The sequence below is a fragment of the Gopherus flavomarginatus genome, chromosome 1 (assembly GCF_025201925.1).
Source record: "Gopherus flavomarginatus isolate rGopFla2 chromosome 1, rGopFla2.mat.asm, whole genome shotgun sequence".
Taxonomy (NCBI): Eukaryota; Metazoa; Chordata; order Testudines; family Testudinidae; genus Gopherus; species Gopherus flavomarginatus.
This window is the reverse complement of record NC_066617.1, coordinates 121982802-122003321: the sequence shown is the minus strand read 5'-3', so window position 1 is coordinate 122003321 and position 20520 is coordinate 121982802. Positions and strand designations below refer to the sequence as shown.

General features: G+C 39.6%; 1 protein-coding gene across 5 annotated transcripts in view; it reads left to right on the top strand.

The window, feature by feature from the left end:
• Positions 1-20520, top strand: part of LMO3 (LIM domain only 3) — an 81737-nt gene that overhangs the window by 1968 nt on the left and 59249 nt on the right. For 3 of the 5 annotated variants that reach the window (XM_050915974.1, XM_050915993.1, XM_050915983.1), the window contains exon 2: positions 9401-9614. In XM_050915974.1, coding sequence (XP_050771931.1) covers positions 9409-9614 — 206 coding nt within the window. In that variant the 5' untranslated portion in view covers positions 9401-9408. Of the gene's footprint in view, positions 1-1442; positions 1542-2507; positions 2642-9400; positions 9615-20520 lie in introns of those variants that run through there. The other 2 variants (XM_050916004.1, XM_050915968.1) reach the window with 2 other exon arrangements.

Genomic DNA, 20520 nt, shown 5'->3' with positions numbered 1-20520 from the left:
AGCTGACATCTTTCAAAGCTTTGTGGAAATCTAGTGTGGTGCTCCTAACAGCAGACAACAGAGAATCACTTTGAAGTCTGAAAACTGGCTTCACAAATTCTTAATCTGGTCTTTCTCCAAGTGCAGATGGCTCTTAAAGGAAGATGCTGTGGATTTTTTTTTTTTTTTACTTTATTTACAGTAGACTAGGCTCAACATCTTTTATTATAGAAAGCCAAGAAGCGTTCAGTCACAGTTACAAAGCTGATTAGCAAGTATGCCATACCTATTTTATTTTATTTATTTTTGGTCTATCTGGCTTCTGGTCAAGTAGATTTAAACATTTGATTCTGTCCCTCCACCCTTTAAGCATAGAGTGAGATCTCGCATTAGATTTGGGGCTGGGCATCCCATACAGAGAGACGAGTTCACTGAGGGATTATCCTGAGACGTGGACAGTCAGTTTAAACAATAACTTAAGGTGGCATATGCCAAGCGGTGCCCAATGTGAGTACTGGTAGATCGACCCCCTTGGCAGGTCTGATTGGGAGTTTGGAGATGTGCTTGAAAGTTAGGAACCAGCTGAGGAAGGAAATACAACACTGGAGTTCTCGGACAGTTCTGAAAATCCCATTTTGGCAGCGCAGAGTTAGTATTGATATTGAATGGGTTTTCGCTTTCACCTTAAGGGTCTTTCCTGGGATTAATTAATAGCGCCAGAGATGTGTATCTTGCCACCCCCCCCACCCCCGCGTGTTTTGCCTGGGTAACTTTTTTGGGGGGTGCACGCTCCCTCTCTTTCCTGAGTCTGTTTCTGGAGGGCTGGGGAGGCTGATGCTGAATGGCTTCTGTAGAGGTCACTTTTTGTGTGTGAGGTTGTCCCTGGTGTTTGTGTCTAGCATATGCATGTGGTTTTGCTGACTGCACTCTCAGGCTTGTAAATTTTCACCATGGGAAATTACCAACAAAGCCCAATCTGTCTCCTGGCTGCTTTGCACTTTCCGAGGGCGGCTGTAGTTGAGTGAGCTGCAGAACGGGAGGGGGAGAAAGAGGAAGGGGGGGTGTGGTGGGGGAAGAGAGGTAAATAGCCTTAAATCGGAAGGGAGCTGCTTTCTCTGTGGTCTTCCACGAGAGCTGCTTGGGCTCTGCTGGCTCAGTAATAACCGAGTGACCTTTTCTTTTGCTGTATTATGTCTGGCTGGTAAGGAATTGCGTTTTGCAGCTGATAAAGCCCTGACTTCATTCAACGCGGCTCCTCACACGCTGCTTTTTAGGTAAGTTGTCTTCAGCCAGGACGGCGAGAGACAGCCTTGGATTGCAAGATCCTAAAAGGAGGACACCTGTAGCTAGGATGCGGTCAACACAATTACTTGGCGGATCCTTGAGGACCTCATTATTTTAAACTTAAAAGAATAGCGAGCTCTCTCCCCCCCATCTCTCCCGCTCATCCCTATATTTTCCCCCCAAACAATGCTTCTTTTTGACCTTTCCCAAGGAGAAAAGCTACAAAGCAGCCACTGTGCTTATTGAACTGCCTCCCCCTGTATCGCTTAATTGAGAAGGTAAGTGAGGCAACTGTATACACAAGCTTTGGGTCATTTATGTGTGTGCGCATCTCTCTCTCTCTCCCCCCTAATGAGTCATAAACTGGGGCTGCAACACACACATACTCATTCGTCTCTGCACTGCAACTTTCACTCAAGCTGCAGCTCTGCCGAGACTGTTTTGTTTAAATCATGTGAGGCTTCATTATTTTAATGATGAGACATGAAATACATGCAATCGGAGGATGCTGAGCGAGACCCGCGCAGCTGAATGTCTGGAGAAACAGCAGTCAAAGTTAACAATGAAACTGCAGCAATTTCCACATTATTTTCCCTTCCAGAGCGTCTCGAAATGTAGCCTCAGTTATCAGGGGAGCAGGTGGATGGTTTTCCCCCTCTGCTTTAATCCCAGCATCTCCCTTTAGAACCGGTTAATTTGTAACTGGCTCTGTTGTTTAGAACCCTTGAGATGGGGTCCAGCAATTAGCACTCCTCCATTGCCACAAATGGATGTTTGTTTTTTTGCTTGCTTGTTAAGGCAAAGCAAACGGGGTGAGAGAGGAGGAAATAGTGAAATGCCAAATACACAGGGGGTAATATACTGGGAATCAGGCTGATGCAGTGCATTTTTACATGAGGTATGTATGGGGGGGGAGAAAGGGTGTTATGAAATACTAGATCTATTTATGATCTTTTTCATATTGAACGTGATATGGTAGGCTAACGCTGCATGTGACAGTTTAATCAAATCCATTTGTTACCACGAAGCTAAAAGAGACCGCTGGGATTATAGGATTACGGGCAGAGTTAGGGAAGCATGTGGTTTTGTCATTCGCCATCATTTTGCACACTGCTACATTGCAAGTGGCTGGCTTGTGTTTGTTCCACCAGTCCCCTAACCTCCACCTCCCCCCCCCCGCCCCCCCCAGTCTCCAAAGTGCCTGCACAATAGCCCAGCTTCGGCTGTCTGGTGTGTGTCTGGCTGCAGCGCATAAGGCTCCTCGTTTGACCCAAACTGGGGAAACACTTGCTACTTTGGCTGGGATTTGGTGCTCAGTGAGAAGGCGCTGTCTAGGCACTCTTAAGTCAACTCATGCAGAAAAAGGAGAAAAGTTTTGGTAAGGTTTCGATCTCGTGTCTTAGTTTGTATTTAGCATCAACCGTGCACACTCTGGGAGTGTTGAAAAGGCTGATTTCTCTTTCTAAATATGTTGCTGTAGCCTGTGTGTGTTCTAAAGAGATCTGAAATATTGCTTCCTTGAAGTTTTGTAGGACTGCTGCTTAAGCCAATTAATCTTGCTAGGTGCAACAAATATTGTACATTCTCTTGCAACCCCTTGCCCCATCCCTGTGTGGTTTGAAAAGGAATTAGCACAAAAGGCTTGAGCGTCTAACTCCAAAAGGGATCCTTTGTTGTAGAGTGTATGTATGTTTCTTCTTCTTTTTTTTTTTTTTTTTTTGCATGTGAGCTGCATCAAAATTGAACTCAGTCTTGCAAATCTCTTGTTGGCCTTTGCCAAGCACTAGCACTTTGCTGCCATGGTAACTGTAATTAAACTGATAAGAGTGGAAAAATGTCAGTATCTCTGAGCCTTGCAGCTGCATTGGAGAAAAAGGGAATCAAATTGGTTCCCAGCATCATTGCTCCCAAAAAAAAAAGGGGGGGGGAGTGTGTAGGGGTAGGAACACAGTAAAGAAGCAGTTCCAGTCCCTGAGATCAGGGGGACATCTATTTGCATTGTTGTCCCTCAGGGGGCTACAGCCTGCTGGGATGCTCTGGGCCAATGAAGAGAGAGAAACAACCTTTTAGGCCCAATCTAGCTTTCAAAAGGGGAGGGGGGAATCTTTTGTTTGGTGTCTCCTGGCAATCGAATGGCCATGTTGGCCAAATTTTTTAATGTGTCAGTGCTCCCAGCTGTGGGACTGAGTTCCTATTTTAGCATCCATCTAACCTCCCCTTCTCTTCTACCCACTTCCCCCCCCCCAACATTCACCCCTCCCATCTGATTCATACATGTCTTTAGAAGCAGGGGTGAAGTTTTGTTATTTACTACAGCAAAATTAGCTCAAAAGTACACAAAAGAATCCACATTCACAGTACTCGAAAACCTTACTTTTTTCATTTAAAAAAAAAAAAACCCTGGGTGTTATGGAGTTGCGGTTACTTTGTTGTGTTAACTACAGAAGCTGAGCCTGTGCGGATGAATGGCACAGAACAAGAGCGCATAATGGAAGCAATCAACCGTTAGGCTGGTTCACAATGCAATCCAGGCAATTAAAAGCTCACCAGAGTTTAAATGAAATGGTTCTACTTATTTCTGCGCACCACATTGCACAGGCTATTATTTGTCTCTCTTTTTAATTATGATTTCCCTTAACCTGTCAAATAACTCAGAATAGCAGGGTCTCGGAGGCAATAAGAATTTTCCACAGAACAATTCACATGCCAATCTCAAACTAGTTATGACTCCTCGTGCTGTAAGCCAGTTATGAAATGTATCTCAGTTTATGAACACTTAACTTCTTTTAACACGAGTGTATCTTCCATTCTCCTGAATGGTTGGGAGAGAAGCCGTTGGCTGCTTTGTAAGTGTGTGATTACAAGCATCTGGGGCATCTGAAAAGCAGGGGAGCTGGAACAATTTGAATAGTGGGGGTGCTAAGCTATTGAACCAAACTGTAAACCCTGAATATGATGGAAACCCGATCAAGCTAGGGGGTGCGGCAGCTACCCTGAAAAAGTTTTGGGTTTCGCTCTCCCCAGAATCTTTAATTCTTTTGTTTGGTTTTGTGTATTTTGTTTGAAAATTCTTTAATTTTAAAATTACTTAAGTTATCCAAACTAGTCTTTTTAAAACACAGGCAAAACTTGGCCCTTTGTGAGGTATAGCCCATTGATATTGGTAGGAGCTGTGCCTAGCCAAGGGCAAAATGTAGCCCTAAGTGTTCAAATGAACCAGTGCAGAATAAGCATGGAAAAGTCAGATGCTTAGTTTCTGACTGACACTTTTAGTTTAAGACTAAATATCAACTCTACAGAGAAGAACAGTATGTTCTGTCCAGCATCTTCCACAATGTGGGCACCGATCTTCATTGCAAATGCTAGGTTCGCATTGCAAATATTCTAGTGTACACCAAATACTTGTTTCCCTCAATTGAGGAAGAGGGTGAGTAACGATTATATAGTTGGAGTGAGATTTGATTTATTTATCTATTCTTTGCTGTATACTCCATATTTTCAGGAGCCCATTTCCCCCCCCTTTCCACTCTTCTCCTTCTTTTGTGGAGTTCATATCCACAAATTGACAGCCATTTCACAGTACATTCCAAATAAAAAGAATGGGAATGAGTCATTTTGAAGGATTTGGTTTTGGCAGACCAGGGTAAAGTCCAGGAATTGGTAAATCAGAAGATAGAAATCTTCTCTTAACTTTCCCCAGGAGTTCAAAGGGTAGAAGATGGTGTCTAGGAAAATTTCTTCAACCTAGAAAGCTGTGCTATCTGCCGTGACTTAAAAAAAAAAAAAATCCTTGATCGTATACCAAACTATTAAGAAATGTTAATTTGAGAGTGGAAAACTAGGGCCAATAATTGTGATCAGTCTAGACTATAGATCTGTGATAGATAATGGGTAGTGCTCTGCACTGCTGTGTAGGAAAACCTTGGTTTAATTTTACAGATCAAGTGCTCAACTCACTGAGCTGAGTGTGTTTTGGAAAGGCTGCTCACAGTAGCTTGTGCCCTAGAACTAGCAGAAGTAATGTACACCCCTCAGCAACAACCAGTCAAACAGTGTTTGGGTGGTGACTCCATCCACAGGGAGTCCTGCGGTTCTTCCTTAGAACAGAAGGATCCAGACAGTGGTCCAGGGCGAGCTGGCTGACCGTAAGATGCTGGCAGTCTTTATTTCAGACTAATATATTTTTGGACATCTTTTAATTTAATTTATCACTTTCCATGTAAGCAATTGCTGTAGTTGCCATAGGGATCATATGAGATCCTTAATGGGTGAGAGCTTATCCATGAGACCATCTGTGTTAATGTGACCCACACAACAGGAAAAAAAAATGGAAACTCTGCCCTAGAAATGAGGGGACAGAAATTGTCCAGGGTTTAGAAAGAGGAGGGGGGAGTATCCTAAGAGTCTACTAAGCACTGCCAATACTTTTTTTTTTTTTTTCCCTGGGGCGGGGGCGGGTGACAGACAGGTCAAGCCCTGAGGAGGACTTTTAGAGAAAAATTACTAAAATGTTTGAAATTTATTTCCAAGTAATGTTAATCAGTTGCACTGGATGAATTTTCACCAAAAGGGATGAGGCTTCAATCTAATGCAGCTGTTGTAGGTTCCATTGGGGGAAGGAGAGATTTTTCACAAGTGTTGTCCTCATGAGAAGACAGATCTTGCCAGTTGGATGCATCTGAGCCACCTTTACCTCAGCTGCAAGAAAACAGGTGGGGTCAGTGGGTTGGGGCATGAGGACACTCCTGAATCACTGAGGCAGAGACATGAGAAGGGAGCTGTGAATACAGTTAAAAATCTTGATGTAGTTTGAGACCATGTCCTTACTTTTGCATCACATTTTCTGTTGGAAGACACTGCAGGCCACACCTTTACTTATAACATGATGACCTCAGACAAGCCTCTGGGGAATCATGAGGTTTGATTATTTTAATACTCTCAGATTTTTGAGCCTTGCATCAGTTCTTGCAGCTTGTTCACTTCAGATTGCAAAAGGACACTTGCTCACTAGTTTGATCAATTAGGATCAGAGACTGCCAGCCTGGATTTTCTATCATGGTTCCCTATCAAGTGAAAATTTTTACATTCAAGATATAAATTTTAAAGCCCTTAGCTATCTTAGCTCCTTATTTAACCTGGATTCCTTCAAGCTAAAGTTTGAAGTCCTTCATCCTTCTGAACTTTTAAAACCAAATTCCAAGTAATTTAGGCTTGTTATTCATCAGTCTCTTTTCATTGGTTTATACTGTGTATGTGGTTTGGAGACTGCCTTGTGCAAAGCCATGAATGGCACTGATATTTAACAAATGCTTATTTCGGAGGAAATGTTCAATGCTGAGGTTTCTCTTTTATTCTGAGTGAGTATTAAATATCCCGTGGGATTTTTCCATAAGGTGTTTTCTCCAGTGTTCTTGACACAAGTTCTTGAAAGGTGTTCTGTGTACTGTTTGACTGCTGCCTTTACTCTCCATTCGTGGCTATATTTAAGTGGTGCTCTGTGCATGCTGCTTGTGGGTGGAGGAGCATGGCGTAAGGTGCCATAGACAGTGCTTAAGGCACTGGCCTATGACATGGGTGATCTGAATTTTTTTTTCTGACTCCGCTGTGGGCTTCCCATGTGACCTTGGGAGAGTCACTTAATCCATGCCTCAGTTCCCCATATGTAAAATAGGGATTATGTCCATATCCCTACTGGGAGCCATGAAGATCAATTAATTGAGAGATGCTATAGTGCTGGAGGGAGGCGCAATACACAAAGACAGAAATAAAATTGTTCAGTATTTATGAGCTGTTGACATCTCAAATTAGCACTGTTGTATTTTGGGTTGCTTTGTGTTACATACTAAGTACTTTCCATGTAATGAAATGTTAATCTAACAAATGACTAATAGATGGCAGGGGAATGGGGGCATGCCACAGTGTGAGTGGGGATTACTGTTCTAACTTCAGTGACCACAGAGCTTCTGAGGTAAAACGTACTCCCTCTGACCCCCCCAAAAAGCCTCTTAATGGGATCTAGAATTTGTGTAGACTGTAGTAACCACGTGTTCTCCTTGCAACTACACTTAAAGACCACTTAGAATCTACCCCTGGTGCAGAATGCAGCAGCTTGTCTTAGTGGTGACAGCCATAAAGGTATATTATAACAGTGCTTCAAAGTCTACGCTGGCTTCCTGTTGGCTTGTTAGCTTAACCTGAGCTAGGTAAGAGATTATAGCTACTTCAGACTGTTTCTGCCTCCTGGTATGTTACCACAACAGTTGAGATCATCTGATAAGCTAAATTTTGCAGTTCCCAGCTTTTATAACAGTAGGTGGTAGGGCATCCTTGGTGAAGAGTCCTTAACTCTGGATGTTGCTTTCCTTCATTGCTCTCACAGAGTCCACATCTGACCTTCAAGGCATGGAGCAGAGCCCTACTATTTTCCCAACCTCTGCCTGAGGAGGGAGAGCAATGAGTGTGCGTAGTAACACTTGGTTCTGGGTTGGGGTTTCATTATATTGCTCAGATCTTTCACATTTGGCTGTGAGAAACTGATTGTAATATTTATAATTGGGTGCACTCTTATTAAAAATACATAAACTTATAGGCTTGGCTTGAAACACTGGAAAAAATATAGTAATGAGTCTGTCGTGTGTGTGTGGTGCATGCTCTCTTGCTTTTTCTCTGCTGCCTGCCTGTTGTAAGGCAAGGAGCAATAATGTAGCCCTGTTAGGCATTTAAAATAGGAGGACTTTGAGATGCTAGAGGCAGGGAAGAGAAATGCTTGGATTTTAAAGGACAAGTCTGATAACTATACTGATCTGGGGTGGAGCTTCAAAGTATTAACCTAGAGACATTCATTTTCAAGATCTTTGGGGGCAGATGTGTGTTTACCCTGTGCACTGTTAAAACTAATGCAGTCGGGTCCTACTCCTGATTGTGTCCTTGGTGATACAGCAACTAAGGCCTTGTCTACACTGTGGGGGGAGATCGATCTAAGTAACGCAACTTTAGCTACATGAATAACATAGCTGAAGTTGATGTACTGAGCTCTACTTACCGCGGGGTCCACGCTATGCTATGTCAACAGGAGATACTCTCTCGTCTACTCCCCTTGAGCTTCTCATTCAGGTGCAGTACAGGAGTCAACGGATCAGTGATCTGCAGTCAATTGTAGCGGGTCTTCACTAGACCCACTAAATCGACCGCCGATGCATCTATCGCTGCATTTCTACACTTATTGGGGGATCATAGTCTCATTTCCAGTTCTCATAGCCATCTATTCCCCCTCCTTACAAGTAGATGTCAGACACTCAACATCTCATTAGTGGCATTCACTGTTTTATCTAAAGATATAATATTTCCATTTACTTCTCTTCAGGAATGTTTGTTATAGCAGGTGTTAGTTCATAAAATGGTCTTGTTCTATAGCACTGTGTACTGGCCAGAGCTGAGGAATCGGGAGAAGTGGATTCTGTTGATCTGCTTGCCAGTGAATCACTGACTTTGTGCAGGTCATTTTAGGGCTAATAAAGCTTTGATGCTATTTAGTCTGGATGAAAAGTGCTCACAGAGGAAGAAATTCTCAGCACCTCCCAATTTTCACTAGCTGGCACTTTCTTTAGGTGCCTAAATGGGAACTGAACACCCAGAAATCTGGCCCCAAATGTTGAGCACTCTTGGGGGGGAAAAAAACCAGACTTGTATTTCCTAGTTGCTTCAGTTTTCCCACCTATAAAATTGGGAACACTCGTGCTTAATATTTGTGAATCCTTTGGATGTGCCTAGTACTAAATATTATCAAATTCAGGATTTTTTTTGGCTTCTGATTCAGCTCTTCCTCAGATTTGTTCAAATTTCTGGCCATTAGAAATTTGACATTTTATATTAATTTTTTTTAACCCATTATATAGCAATTTTTGCCAAGTGACTGAGAAGGCAGGGATGCTAGGGAGAAGTAAGGAAACTGGAAGAGCTCTGCACTAACCAGTTAGATTAAATGAATATTAATGCTACTGTCAATGTGATATTAACTATTTAGATCATGTGCTTCGTCTGAAGAGCTGTCTCTTTATGCATTAGGAAGAAAAATTCACATCTGTGAAGGGGAGACAGTTGTTGATCTCATTCTTCTGTCTCATTTGTTTTATTTCAGGTATACAAATGCTCTCAGTCCAGCCAGACACCAAGCCGAAAGGTTGTGCTGGCTGCAACCGTAAGATCAAGGACAGGTATCTTCTAAAAGCCCTGGACAAATATTGGCATGAGGACTGCCTGAAGTGTGCTTGCTGTGACTGTCGTTTGGGGGAGGTGGGCTCCACCTTGTACACCAAAGCCAACCTTATCCTTTGTCGCAGAGACTACCTGAGGTAGGAGGGAGTTATGGTTGTCTAATATGCAAGCATTGTAGTCCTGTTCAATCTTTTTTACACAGTGAGAGACCTTGGTACAATAAACACCTGACTGCTATAAAATCTTCGCCCAGTACTATATTTTAAGTACTGCACAGATAAAACAAATGCCATGATAGAGAAAATACGTCGACTTGAAGTAACCCGCTGCGTACCTTCTTAAAATATAGTGATAAGTGTAAAATGTATAGCTGTCAGCCTGACAACACTGGAGTCTGAAGCCTTCTATTTAGAGGGGAGTGTAAGCATTGTAGCTTTCTCACTCTGCGGTTCTTCTGCCCCTAACTTGGAGGAATCCTTTCTACCTCTTACAAGAAAAGTGCGGAGATTTACATCTGTAAAGCTCACTAATATGTTGCAGATTAATTGGTCCACTTAGACCGTGTTGGTGTGTTTTTAAGACAGTGCTACGTTGACATGTACTAGGGACCCTTAAGTGCACCCCAGCAAAGTCTACATGGACCCATTACTGTACAATATGTTAAGTGCATGTTAGAACTCTCAATCTTGTAAAATACATTACCCCACTCTGCAGACAAGACCTAAAGTAGATTAGGTGGTATGTATAAAATGGCCATATTCCCCAGAAAAATGTAGCAACACAAATTAATGTGAAATGCTGTAATGGTGATGACTGGTACTCAACTGGCTGGCCTCATTACATCTCCCTGCCTTAATGATGATCAGATTGTGGGAAGTGAACACAGGTGTGAGCTCTGTGCTGCTGCTTGGTACCTCCCATTCTGTTATGCACTCTCTGATCTGCGATTACAAAGAGGCACTTCAAATGCAGTCTTGTGTAATATGGTGTGGTTTTCCTTGTGAAGCCCACCATTACAGGTTCGAGAACACTGAACTGAATGCAAGGTAGTGTAGCACAGGTGTGGTAGAGCTCAGCATAGAGTTTGGACCCTGAGAGTGCCAGTGAAGTACCTAGTGAGGTCGTCTTCTAACAAATTGGTACAGTTGCTTGAAAAGGCTGGAAACCATATCTAAAGGAATTCATGTACAACTGTCAGTCATATGCTCATGGCCGTGGTCTCAAAATGCAGAAAAAAACAGCTTCTTTCCTGGTGACAATCTTCTGATTTTTTTCAAACTAATTTTTAAGATTTCCCCCCCCCCTCCATTTCAAATGATTATGCAGTAGTGAAAAAAGTCACATGAAAAAGCCATCAAGCAGTTACAGGTTTATCGGTGTCTTTGTATTTGCTGTCAGTGAGTTAAGCAAATTTAGGATCTTGAAATAAAGATGTGTTCTCTGTGCCTCTCAAATCAACAGCAAAAAATGATCAAGACCGTTCGGTTTTGTGGTGCAGACTAGAACCTTGTGGTGCAGATTTGTTCCATGGCTGCTTGGGCTCTGCACGGTTAGCTCGAGTGAAAACTTGGTTTGCCAGTAGATTGAGCTTGAAGACTGTTTGACCTAATATGCCAGTAGGAAGAGACCCCATTTCTACGTAGTCATTTGTCCGAATATGACCACACTTGAAACCTGCGTGTAAGTCAGTTTATCATCTATACACAGTATTTGCTTTTCTGATTAGTGTAACTACAACCAACAGGGAGGAGAAATTGTGTTACTGTCAGGTTTAAATATTTCATCTTGCTGTGGATTCATTAAAATCTAGTCATGGTGCTTATTCTGTAGTGATATTTGCAAGTGCATAGACTCAAACTTTGTATTTACACTAAACTTCAAACTGATGCACTTAAGGTAATTGCAGATAGTCGTATTCCTCATTGCCTTATTACTTACTTATGCAGTGAACCTGTACAAGTAATCTTCATTATAATGCTGATGAAGAAGCTAGTTGTTCTCTAGCATTATAGGCAAATAGGTTACAGAATATGAAAACTTATTATGAAGATGAAGAATAAATTACTTTGTACTAACAGATTAGGGTTAGTTACAGCTTCAAACGATCCTCTTACAATCTTTTTTTATTTTAACTGTAAACAGAGTTTTAGTCAGTTACATATAAAATTGTAGTAGCTTCCTATTAATTTATGTAGTGCCCTCTAGAGGATATGTGACTTCAATGATACTAAAAGAGTTAAATAGTTTAACAATTTCTCTTTCTGTTCATTGTTTTTCAATAAGACATCCATTCCAGAAATTCTGTAAGCAATAATGGAGCCACTCTGTATGCTTTACATGGTTCGATTATCAAACTAGGGGAAGGAGGTTGTTTGCAGGGAGGCTTCCTATCTTTCACCCTTCTTCAAATCTTGTGAGTGTACTTAAAAATTCATTCTGAAAAGTAGTAGTTTCTCAGTATCAGCACCTTGATATCATTGTGATTGGCTCTATATGACCTCCTTGGATATCTGGAACTCTATTCAAACTTACTCTCCTTGTTAATGATGTTAAACTAATTTTACTTTTAACTCCTGCTTTCTAAGCAGGGGACATCTCTGTAGTGAGATGTAACAAGCTATGTCCCAGAGGATTCATTGGTGGTCTCATCCTTAAACATATATGAGTTGTCCTAGTGACTTCAGAGGAACAATTCATATCAATTAGAGGGGCAGTTGGGAAGGGGGCTGCAGGAATGAGCCCTATTCTGTTAACCAGGAAGTAAATTTTCTTGTATAAAGAAAGGGCTCAGTATTAGAAATAACTTTCCATGAAAATGAGATGCAGAATATAGTTTCCCTGCATGCTTCTGTCTCCTGCTCACACACTCTTAGGTTAAGAAGTGAAGACTTAATTTAAGGAATTTAGGTTCACTCTTATATTTTTGCATCCAATTATAGTAAATGGAACGTACTATTAATACAAACAGTTTTTCTTCAGAAATGTGAAATGACATCTTAATGTATCGACCTATCCCAATCTGTACTCCATTCTGACTGGCAGCATGTCCATTTACAAGAGTGATATTCTCTTCAAAATCTGTCATTATGGCAGTTAATGACCAGTTGTTATGTTAACAGCCCTTGGGCTGTTAACATATCAGACTGGTTGTTAACTGGAAGGTTACTACTTACTTAAACCACAGGTATGAATTGTATGAAATATGCTTTAGTTATGTCTCACAGGGAACTTTTATGAAAAACTGATTATTGTTGCCCTTCTTGGGTGGCAAGGTTTTTGCCTACTCTATCTGCTCACTTGACTTTTGCATGTTCATTAGCACCACGAGGCACATCCTAATTTTAGGGGCAAAGCGTGCGTGGCCCTGTCTCAAGGATTGCTACTCTGCTTGTGCGCACGTATGCCGCAGTGGGTATTTCCAGATGCACGGTAATGTGTGCCGCACATCTGAGACTAATATCTGGCCCAAACTGTCAAATGAGAGGCTGACAATTAAATGTAACTCAGATGCATTAAATAATGAGCTTCCTCAGAAGCAGTGAAAATATGAAACTACAGCTGTGCTAAGCTAGTAGCAATGTAGGTCAATCACCTTTTTCACTTAGGTTTTTAACTACGCAAACCCTGCTGAGCGACCAATGACTACAAAGTGCTGTTTCATTCCTATTTAATTTTGGCAGCATTTCACTGAAGAGCAGGCATTCACGTAGCTAAATTATCTTCACCGTTTCTGGTTTTAACTCAGCTCCATGACACTAAATGTTGGAGTGCATCTCTCTTAGTAAACCCAAAGAAGATAGTTTCTGATTTTTTTTAAAATCCATTTCAACATGGAAATTGAATTAGAACTTTTATTACTTTTGCCAGGCAAAATTCTCTAGCCAAGCAAACAGATCATAGGAGAAGGATTCACAAGATAAATATTAGGGCGGGCTTTTTTTTAGGTAGTATATTTGTGGGAGAGTGAAATACAAAACATTACAATTTCTCTTTTTCTTATAGACTTAATGATATTTTAGCTTGTGAATTTACTGCAGACTTAAAGTATTGTGAACAGCTATAAAGATGACTAGATTACCTTTTTGTTGGGGAAGATGGTGAATTATATTTTATTTCCTTTGCTTTTGGCTGAAGACTTCAGAGACAAACCAAGTTGAAAAAAAAAATTGGCACAGATCTTGTAAAGAATGAAAGCACGCTACAGAAAGTAAAGCGTTCAGGCATAAACATCCTAAAGATACAGCGTCTGTAAAATATTTAGATTGTGGAAAGATGGATAAGGTTTGCAGGCTGCAAAGATATGAATTGTTTGAGGTGGATTCAGTCTTGCCTGTACAGTTGCCCTTACTCCAAAGGTGGTGGTTATTTAAAAATACATAACAGGAATACTTTGGGTGAAATTTAAGAGAAGGAACTCTTAAAATGTGTCGTGGTCTGGTGCTGATTAATAGCTCCTGTGTGGTGTGTGGGTTATTTTTCCCCCTTCCTTAGCATGTTGCAAATTGCATTTAAAAAACTGCAGACACCTAGGATATTAACTCCATCCAAAAATACATACATTAAAAGTGTGTTTTTCCAGGGAAAATGCTAGGAGTAGTTGGGTATGGAGTGTATTCTAAACAGTACCATATTTAATCAGCTTTCTTAATTCAGGGCAGGAACTGTCAAAGACTGAAGCACTAGGTCGCACTGAACTCCAAGTTTACCTATTGACGTGTGTTTGCGGGATTGAAGCATAAGAGCTCACTTTTCCTTACTAAGGGCCTGATCTTGGAAAGCTTTATTTAATTGAATATTCTTGTTGGAGTCTAGAGGACTATTCAAATGGATAAGTTTGCAGAAATGGGCCATAAAAAAACACTGATTTTTAAGATATGTCAGACACTGCATCTTTCTGCTTGTTAGGAATTATTAGTGTGTAAGATGCATGTGTTAATAAAAACTACACTAATTAGTATGTGCTGTTAGTTTTTTTTTTTTTTAAAGAAAAAGTTATTCTATAAAAATTGCAGTAGGAAACAACTTTTCCACTAACTGCTAAAGCGTGTGGTGAGATCTCCAGAACACTTCAGTCTTTCATTGCTCTCGTATAGTTTGTCTACTAAACACTGATAATTAGTAATACTTCTCTGATATATTGGTCTAACTAGGCAGGATGTTGTATGTAATTTTATCCAGTTTAGTTTTTAATATGGCACCTTCAGTTACATTGTAATAATTAGTGTTTAGTCACGTATGTGGAAATGCTATATTATAATACAATTGCTAAAGCATAATCTCAAAGTTTGCTAGTGAAGTTTGACGCTATCCAGCAGTTCCATGTTTCTGGTAATTTGTGCATTGTTAAGCTATCTCATTAATCCTATGGCTGTACTCAAGGAATTTCAGGAGAGCTGAAAGCAGACATGTAAGTTCTCCAGAAATTTCATGTTAAAAGTACACTTCATTTTGAAAACTGCTGCAGCATTTTGTGATACTATTATTATATAGTATCTAAGTAGCAAATAATTGCACTAAAAAGATTTGTCAATTGATAACATTTTAACAGGTTTTTTATCATTTTAAGCTAGCCTGTACAATGCTAAACCAAATTCTATAGGATAGTTTAAAAATTCTATAGAAAGGATTTTGTTCTCTATTGAATTGTAGAGGATTTTAAAGAGTTTATTCTATATCCTTCTATTTTAATATCTATAGTATCCTCTGTTTCTTCCCTATTGAATTCTATAGGACTCCTCCATAAATGAATATCTGTAACTCTTACTTTATCTATGTATAAAGTATTAGCTATATTTAAGTAAGTTGCTTCTGTAGGTGTAATTACTCTCAAATGCACACTGACTGATCTATGTTTTATGAGAATAAATATGAAACTTATGTTCTAACTTTTGCAATGTTTTAGTATCAGATTTATAGTATATTCTTTCAATGCACCCTAAGTGCTGGTTTACAATATAGTAGTCTACAAAAATAAATACAGGAGCATAATTGTATGCTTGGGAATAAAGTATCTGCATAGAGCGAATTAATACTATTTGTCTGCCAGTGCAGTGTGGAATCTGTTTAGAATCTGGCTTTAAAAAAAAAAAATTTCCAACCATCTTATATTTTGTTGCTTCTTGTCTGCAATTTTCCTGATTTTTTTTTAATGCTATTTTACTTATTTTTGTAAATACTCCTACAGCATGATTTTGGTTTTGGGAAGATAAATTCCTGAATCTTTTACCAGTGACAGATGGCTTAATTTCTAGCTTTCAAATGTGACTTAGATGTACTATACTTTTTTTTTTTCAACTTTAACATATGCTTGTTTCTCAATATTAAATGTAACCTTTCTGGTGGCTTATAAGCAAGCTAGGAATTTCCAAGGTAAATTTCGAAGGTATCCAAGATACATTTTATGCAACATTTATGGCAGATCAAATAAATGCTGTTTGATAGTAAAGCAAAAAGCTTAATAAAACTTTCATCAGTTTTCCCAAAAAGAGAGGGATTTTTTTAAAAAAGGAAAACCATGTATTTTTCCCATTGAAAATGAAATAAAATATTCTTTGACACATACATGTTTGAGGACCAAAATATTTAATGTATGTACAATGCATATTTTCAATGGTAAAGGCTATCAGTTTTCATTTAGCAGTCATAGGTATGCTAAAATATGAGGGCATATATTGTTACCAGATGCCTTGTGTTTTGAAAGCTTATTTTCCCCAGTGGAGACTTTATGGTGACATGGAAGGCCCTTTAAATAAATCTAAACGATATCCCCAAGCTTAAAGTCTGTCTGGCCCAAATATAATACTTGAATTGAATTTTTGATTCTAATGTTCAGTCAGGAACTGAATGACTGAAGCCATTGCCAAGAAATCTTCTTGTAGTTAAGCAGTTATAAATCATGGCATTTTGGTATTGCTGCTATCTTATATCCTTCTGTGGCTGAGACTCCAAATTATTCTAAATTCATGGGCCATTAGCCATTGGTCTCTCGACTCCCTTCTTTTCTTTGTTTTTAGGTGCCCATGGAAATGATGCATCTATTTATTTCAAAACATTAGAGCTTAAGACATCCCTAGGAATACACTGTTCCTTTAAGAATAGATATTGATTCTGTCACCAAGTCATCTTTTGAGTACAAGATGGACAATGTAGTTAGACATACCTGACTTGGCAGAAAAAACGTTCTGTTCTGGGGAGGGCATGCATGGGATTAAATGTAGCCCACAGTAACTAAATTTCAGATTTACCTACACTGCTTATTCTGCAATTTTCTAATATTTAGAACATTGTTAAATATATCCTTTAATATACTTTGGGGTTGGGAATGCAGTAAAGTAATGGCACATCTTTACGACACCACAGCAAGGACACAAACGAAACTCAAGTAGCTGAAAAGTAAACTCAATATTTCAACCAAAATCCAACAGAATATGTATCATTCTTTTACCAAAATGAAAGGATTTCCACTTAAACCTCATAAGCCATTCATGCTTAGTTTAAAAACCTGTTATGATACAAGAATGTTTTCTGGGATGGATGCAAGAATTACACGGTGAAATTCTGTGGCCTGTATTATGCAGATCAGATGATGATGATGGTTGTCCTTTCAAGCCTGAAAATCTATTTCAGATATGGATCAATCTGCCACAGTACTTAAACATATACTGAAGTTTAAATATTTGAGTAGCCCTCTTGATATCAATGGGACTGCTCAAGGGCTTAAAGTTAAGCACATGCTGAAATGCTTCGGTGGAGTATTCTATGGAGAATGTATACATAATGGTTTGTCGTCATGTACAGCAATACAGCTACGCTGCTGTAGTGCTTTAGTGAAGATGGGAGAGCTTCTCCCGTCAGCATAGTTAATCCACCTCTGGGAGAGGCAGTAGCTAAGTTAAGGGGAGAAGCTCTCTCGTTGACAGCGCTGTCTACAATGAGGGGTTAGGTGGGTGTATAACTCTCTCGTTAGGGGATGTGGCTTTTTCACACCCATGAGCAACAGAGTAATACTGATATGTCTGTAGTGGCCTTAGACAAAACTCAAGCTTCAGATCAAAACTGCAACTACTGTTTGCTCGAATAAGGATTGCACTTGCATGACTGAAGGCACAAGTGGCCAAAATTAACAGCTGGGGGAGGTTTTTATTTGAGTTACTGTTTCTTAACAAACTACACAACATGTTACAGAAGCCTTTGCTAGAGAAAATCACCTCATATAAAATGAAGTGTATTCAGACCTGTATTGGTATTCCACAGGAAATTCTCCTGCAGTTTCTGTGTTAAGTGGCATTCTGCAGTACTGTAATTTAAGCTTTTCATCTTTTCTTTTGCAAAAATGATAATGTCTTTTGTGTTAGCACATACTGGATGAAAGTGAGAATTGCACAACATCTAAAGATAAAATTGCTTGTGGGGAGAGAAATCAGGGATTTTATTGCAGCTTCCTTTTACATTTTGAAGAGGTGAGAAATAAACAAGGGATGTCAAATTTTGTATCCAGACATACTGTAACAGGATGTATGTTGTACTATTTAGAAGGGAACTACACAAAACCAAACTGCAAATGTCACTTTGAATTTACCTCCATTACTTTTGCATTACGATTTTGTGGTCAAGCCTTTGAAACTAGGGCTTTGTGTGAGATATATTATGGGAGATAAGATTTCTCACCCTAGATATCTGCTAACAGCTGCTGGTTAATCAATTCTATTAAGCCATGGGATAACATGTAGTTTTGTTCCTCCCGCCCAAATTCTCCACATGTTGCAATAGAAATATATGAATCACAGAAGCCAGACAAGAAAAAGATGTTTGGGTTGAACTAAGCAAATACTAGGGGAAAAAAATCTGACAAAACTCTCCGTAACTCCTAAATGAACTCAGTTATTACCTGTGTGTGGCCCTTTTGTGTTTATGGAAAGTAAAGATTTACATATATACAACCCAGTTTTAATATTTGTTCAAAGTAAATGTCACATAGGTGAGTATAGATGTGTGTGAATCCACAATTCAAGTTCACTAGTACTTGCCTCAGAAGTACTTGTGTGTTTATCCAAAAGTCATACCATGTAACTTACCTGCAAGATTACAACTAAATAGCAGCGCTTAAATAGCAAGTATCAAAAAATTGCAGAGAAATGTTTGCATCAATCCACAGTTCAACAAGGCTGTGTTACTGTTTTGAATAACACCCATAATTGAGGAAATCACTATTGCTAACGCACATCTTTCTTGAGAAAAGATTATTCATTGGATTACATTAACTGAATGTAGATTCTGAGCTCTTCTAGAAGGGTGTGTGTCTAGTATGCAGTACAGTGAGGCATAGATCTCAGTTGGGGACTTCCAGTCACTACTGTAATAATTAACTGTTGACTCAGGTCTACTGTTGAGTATCCTCTATCCCTCTTGCAGTGCAGGATTGTTCCTTATCCATACATCTTCCTTTATGTTCCAGGCTGTTACACTCAGAACTGTTTATATCCCTATTCTTAGTATAGAAAGAAGTCCTATATATACCGCTTGTTAATATCCATATACGATAACTTTGGATCCTCTGGCCCAAAGGGCTAAAAAACTCTAAACACGCCTTCTAGTGAAAACTTTCCTTACTGTAAACTTGTGTGTGTGGGGGTTAATTGGTAAATGTTCAGCCCTAGTTGCTGCAAAGAGAACTTTCTAAATATGAATTGTTTGTGTGTGTCTGTGTCTGTGTCTCTCTCTCTCTCAAGAAGAGGGAACTGACACACTCCCTCAAGCAGAGGGAAGGGTGGAAGTTTACTATAAAGGTGTCTTGAAATAAATGCTTTCAGTTACATTATTTAGTTTTAACCTACTACATTAAAAACATGTTCCTTTTATCTAACCTTCGGCCTTCAGTCCTGAAAACACGCACCCTGTGCTTGACTATTACTTCTAATCTCCCCATAATATATATATTGCAGAACCACCATCCGAAGCCACAGGGTGGTGAGGCTTTTTGCTCATGAAAAGCTCAAGACCACAAGGCTGCTACTGGCTATTTGCAAACTTGCTGCCAGAGCTGTCTGGTGAAATAGCACAAGCCTCACACCACGTTTGGCTCTTGAAGTCAGAAGTTTGATTGACCTACTATACTCAGATTCATTGGCTCTTTCTCCCTCCCTCCCTCATTTTCAGGGGGTGTGGGGAAAGGATCACACCATGTTTAGGGCAGGTTAAAAAAAATAATTTGAACAACAGAATTCATCTAGTGACTTTTACTAAGGCAAAGGGTTTTAAAAATGGGTGATTAAAGTTAGGCTCTGAAGTCCTGATTTTAAATAGGTGCTCTGATTTTTCAAAAAATGCTGAGCACCCAGCAGTCCTCACTGACTTCAACTGTGGCTGCCGGTGCTCAGTCTTTTTGAAATCTGGCACCTTCAGCTGATTAAAGATGGGCTGGAGTGCCTAACTTTGGACCCCCTTTTTTTTTAAAAAAAAGAAAAAACCAAGAAACATACCCCTAATGACTTGTCTATTAAATTCTGCATTGAGAATAAATTAATTCTATGCAATCTAGGCCTGTTACATGGTGAACTTTAAAAAAGGGCAGCAAGAAGCACTGTGATCTAGTAGCTAGGGCAGAACTTTGGGCTCCACTTTTGATACTTGCTCATCTTTAATTTCTGTGCCTGTTTCGTGTGTTATGGTCAAATACTAGGATACTAGACAAGCAGCTGAAGACTCCTATAAGTGTTTTCGTTTTGGGGATTTTTGTTGAAGCATAAGAAGGTGCAAATGCTTCTCTGTGTTCTACAGAGGCAATCATTCAAAAACGAATCTTCAGTATGGTACTAGATATTTCTTGCAGGTAATACAAGGTCATTTTAAATTAATTCCCAAAGACAGGAATTTTTTTTAATCATAGTAATTATGAAATCTAAACCAGGAAATGCTATGAACATCCCAACAAATGTGCTGTTTTAACATTGATGACAATAGTCCCAAATTTGCCATATGCAGTTCCTCAAGCTCCTCCTCACCTAATTCAACCCTAATTCTTAATGAACTGCTATTAAAAAAATA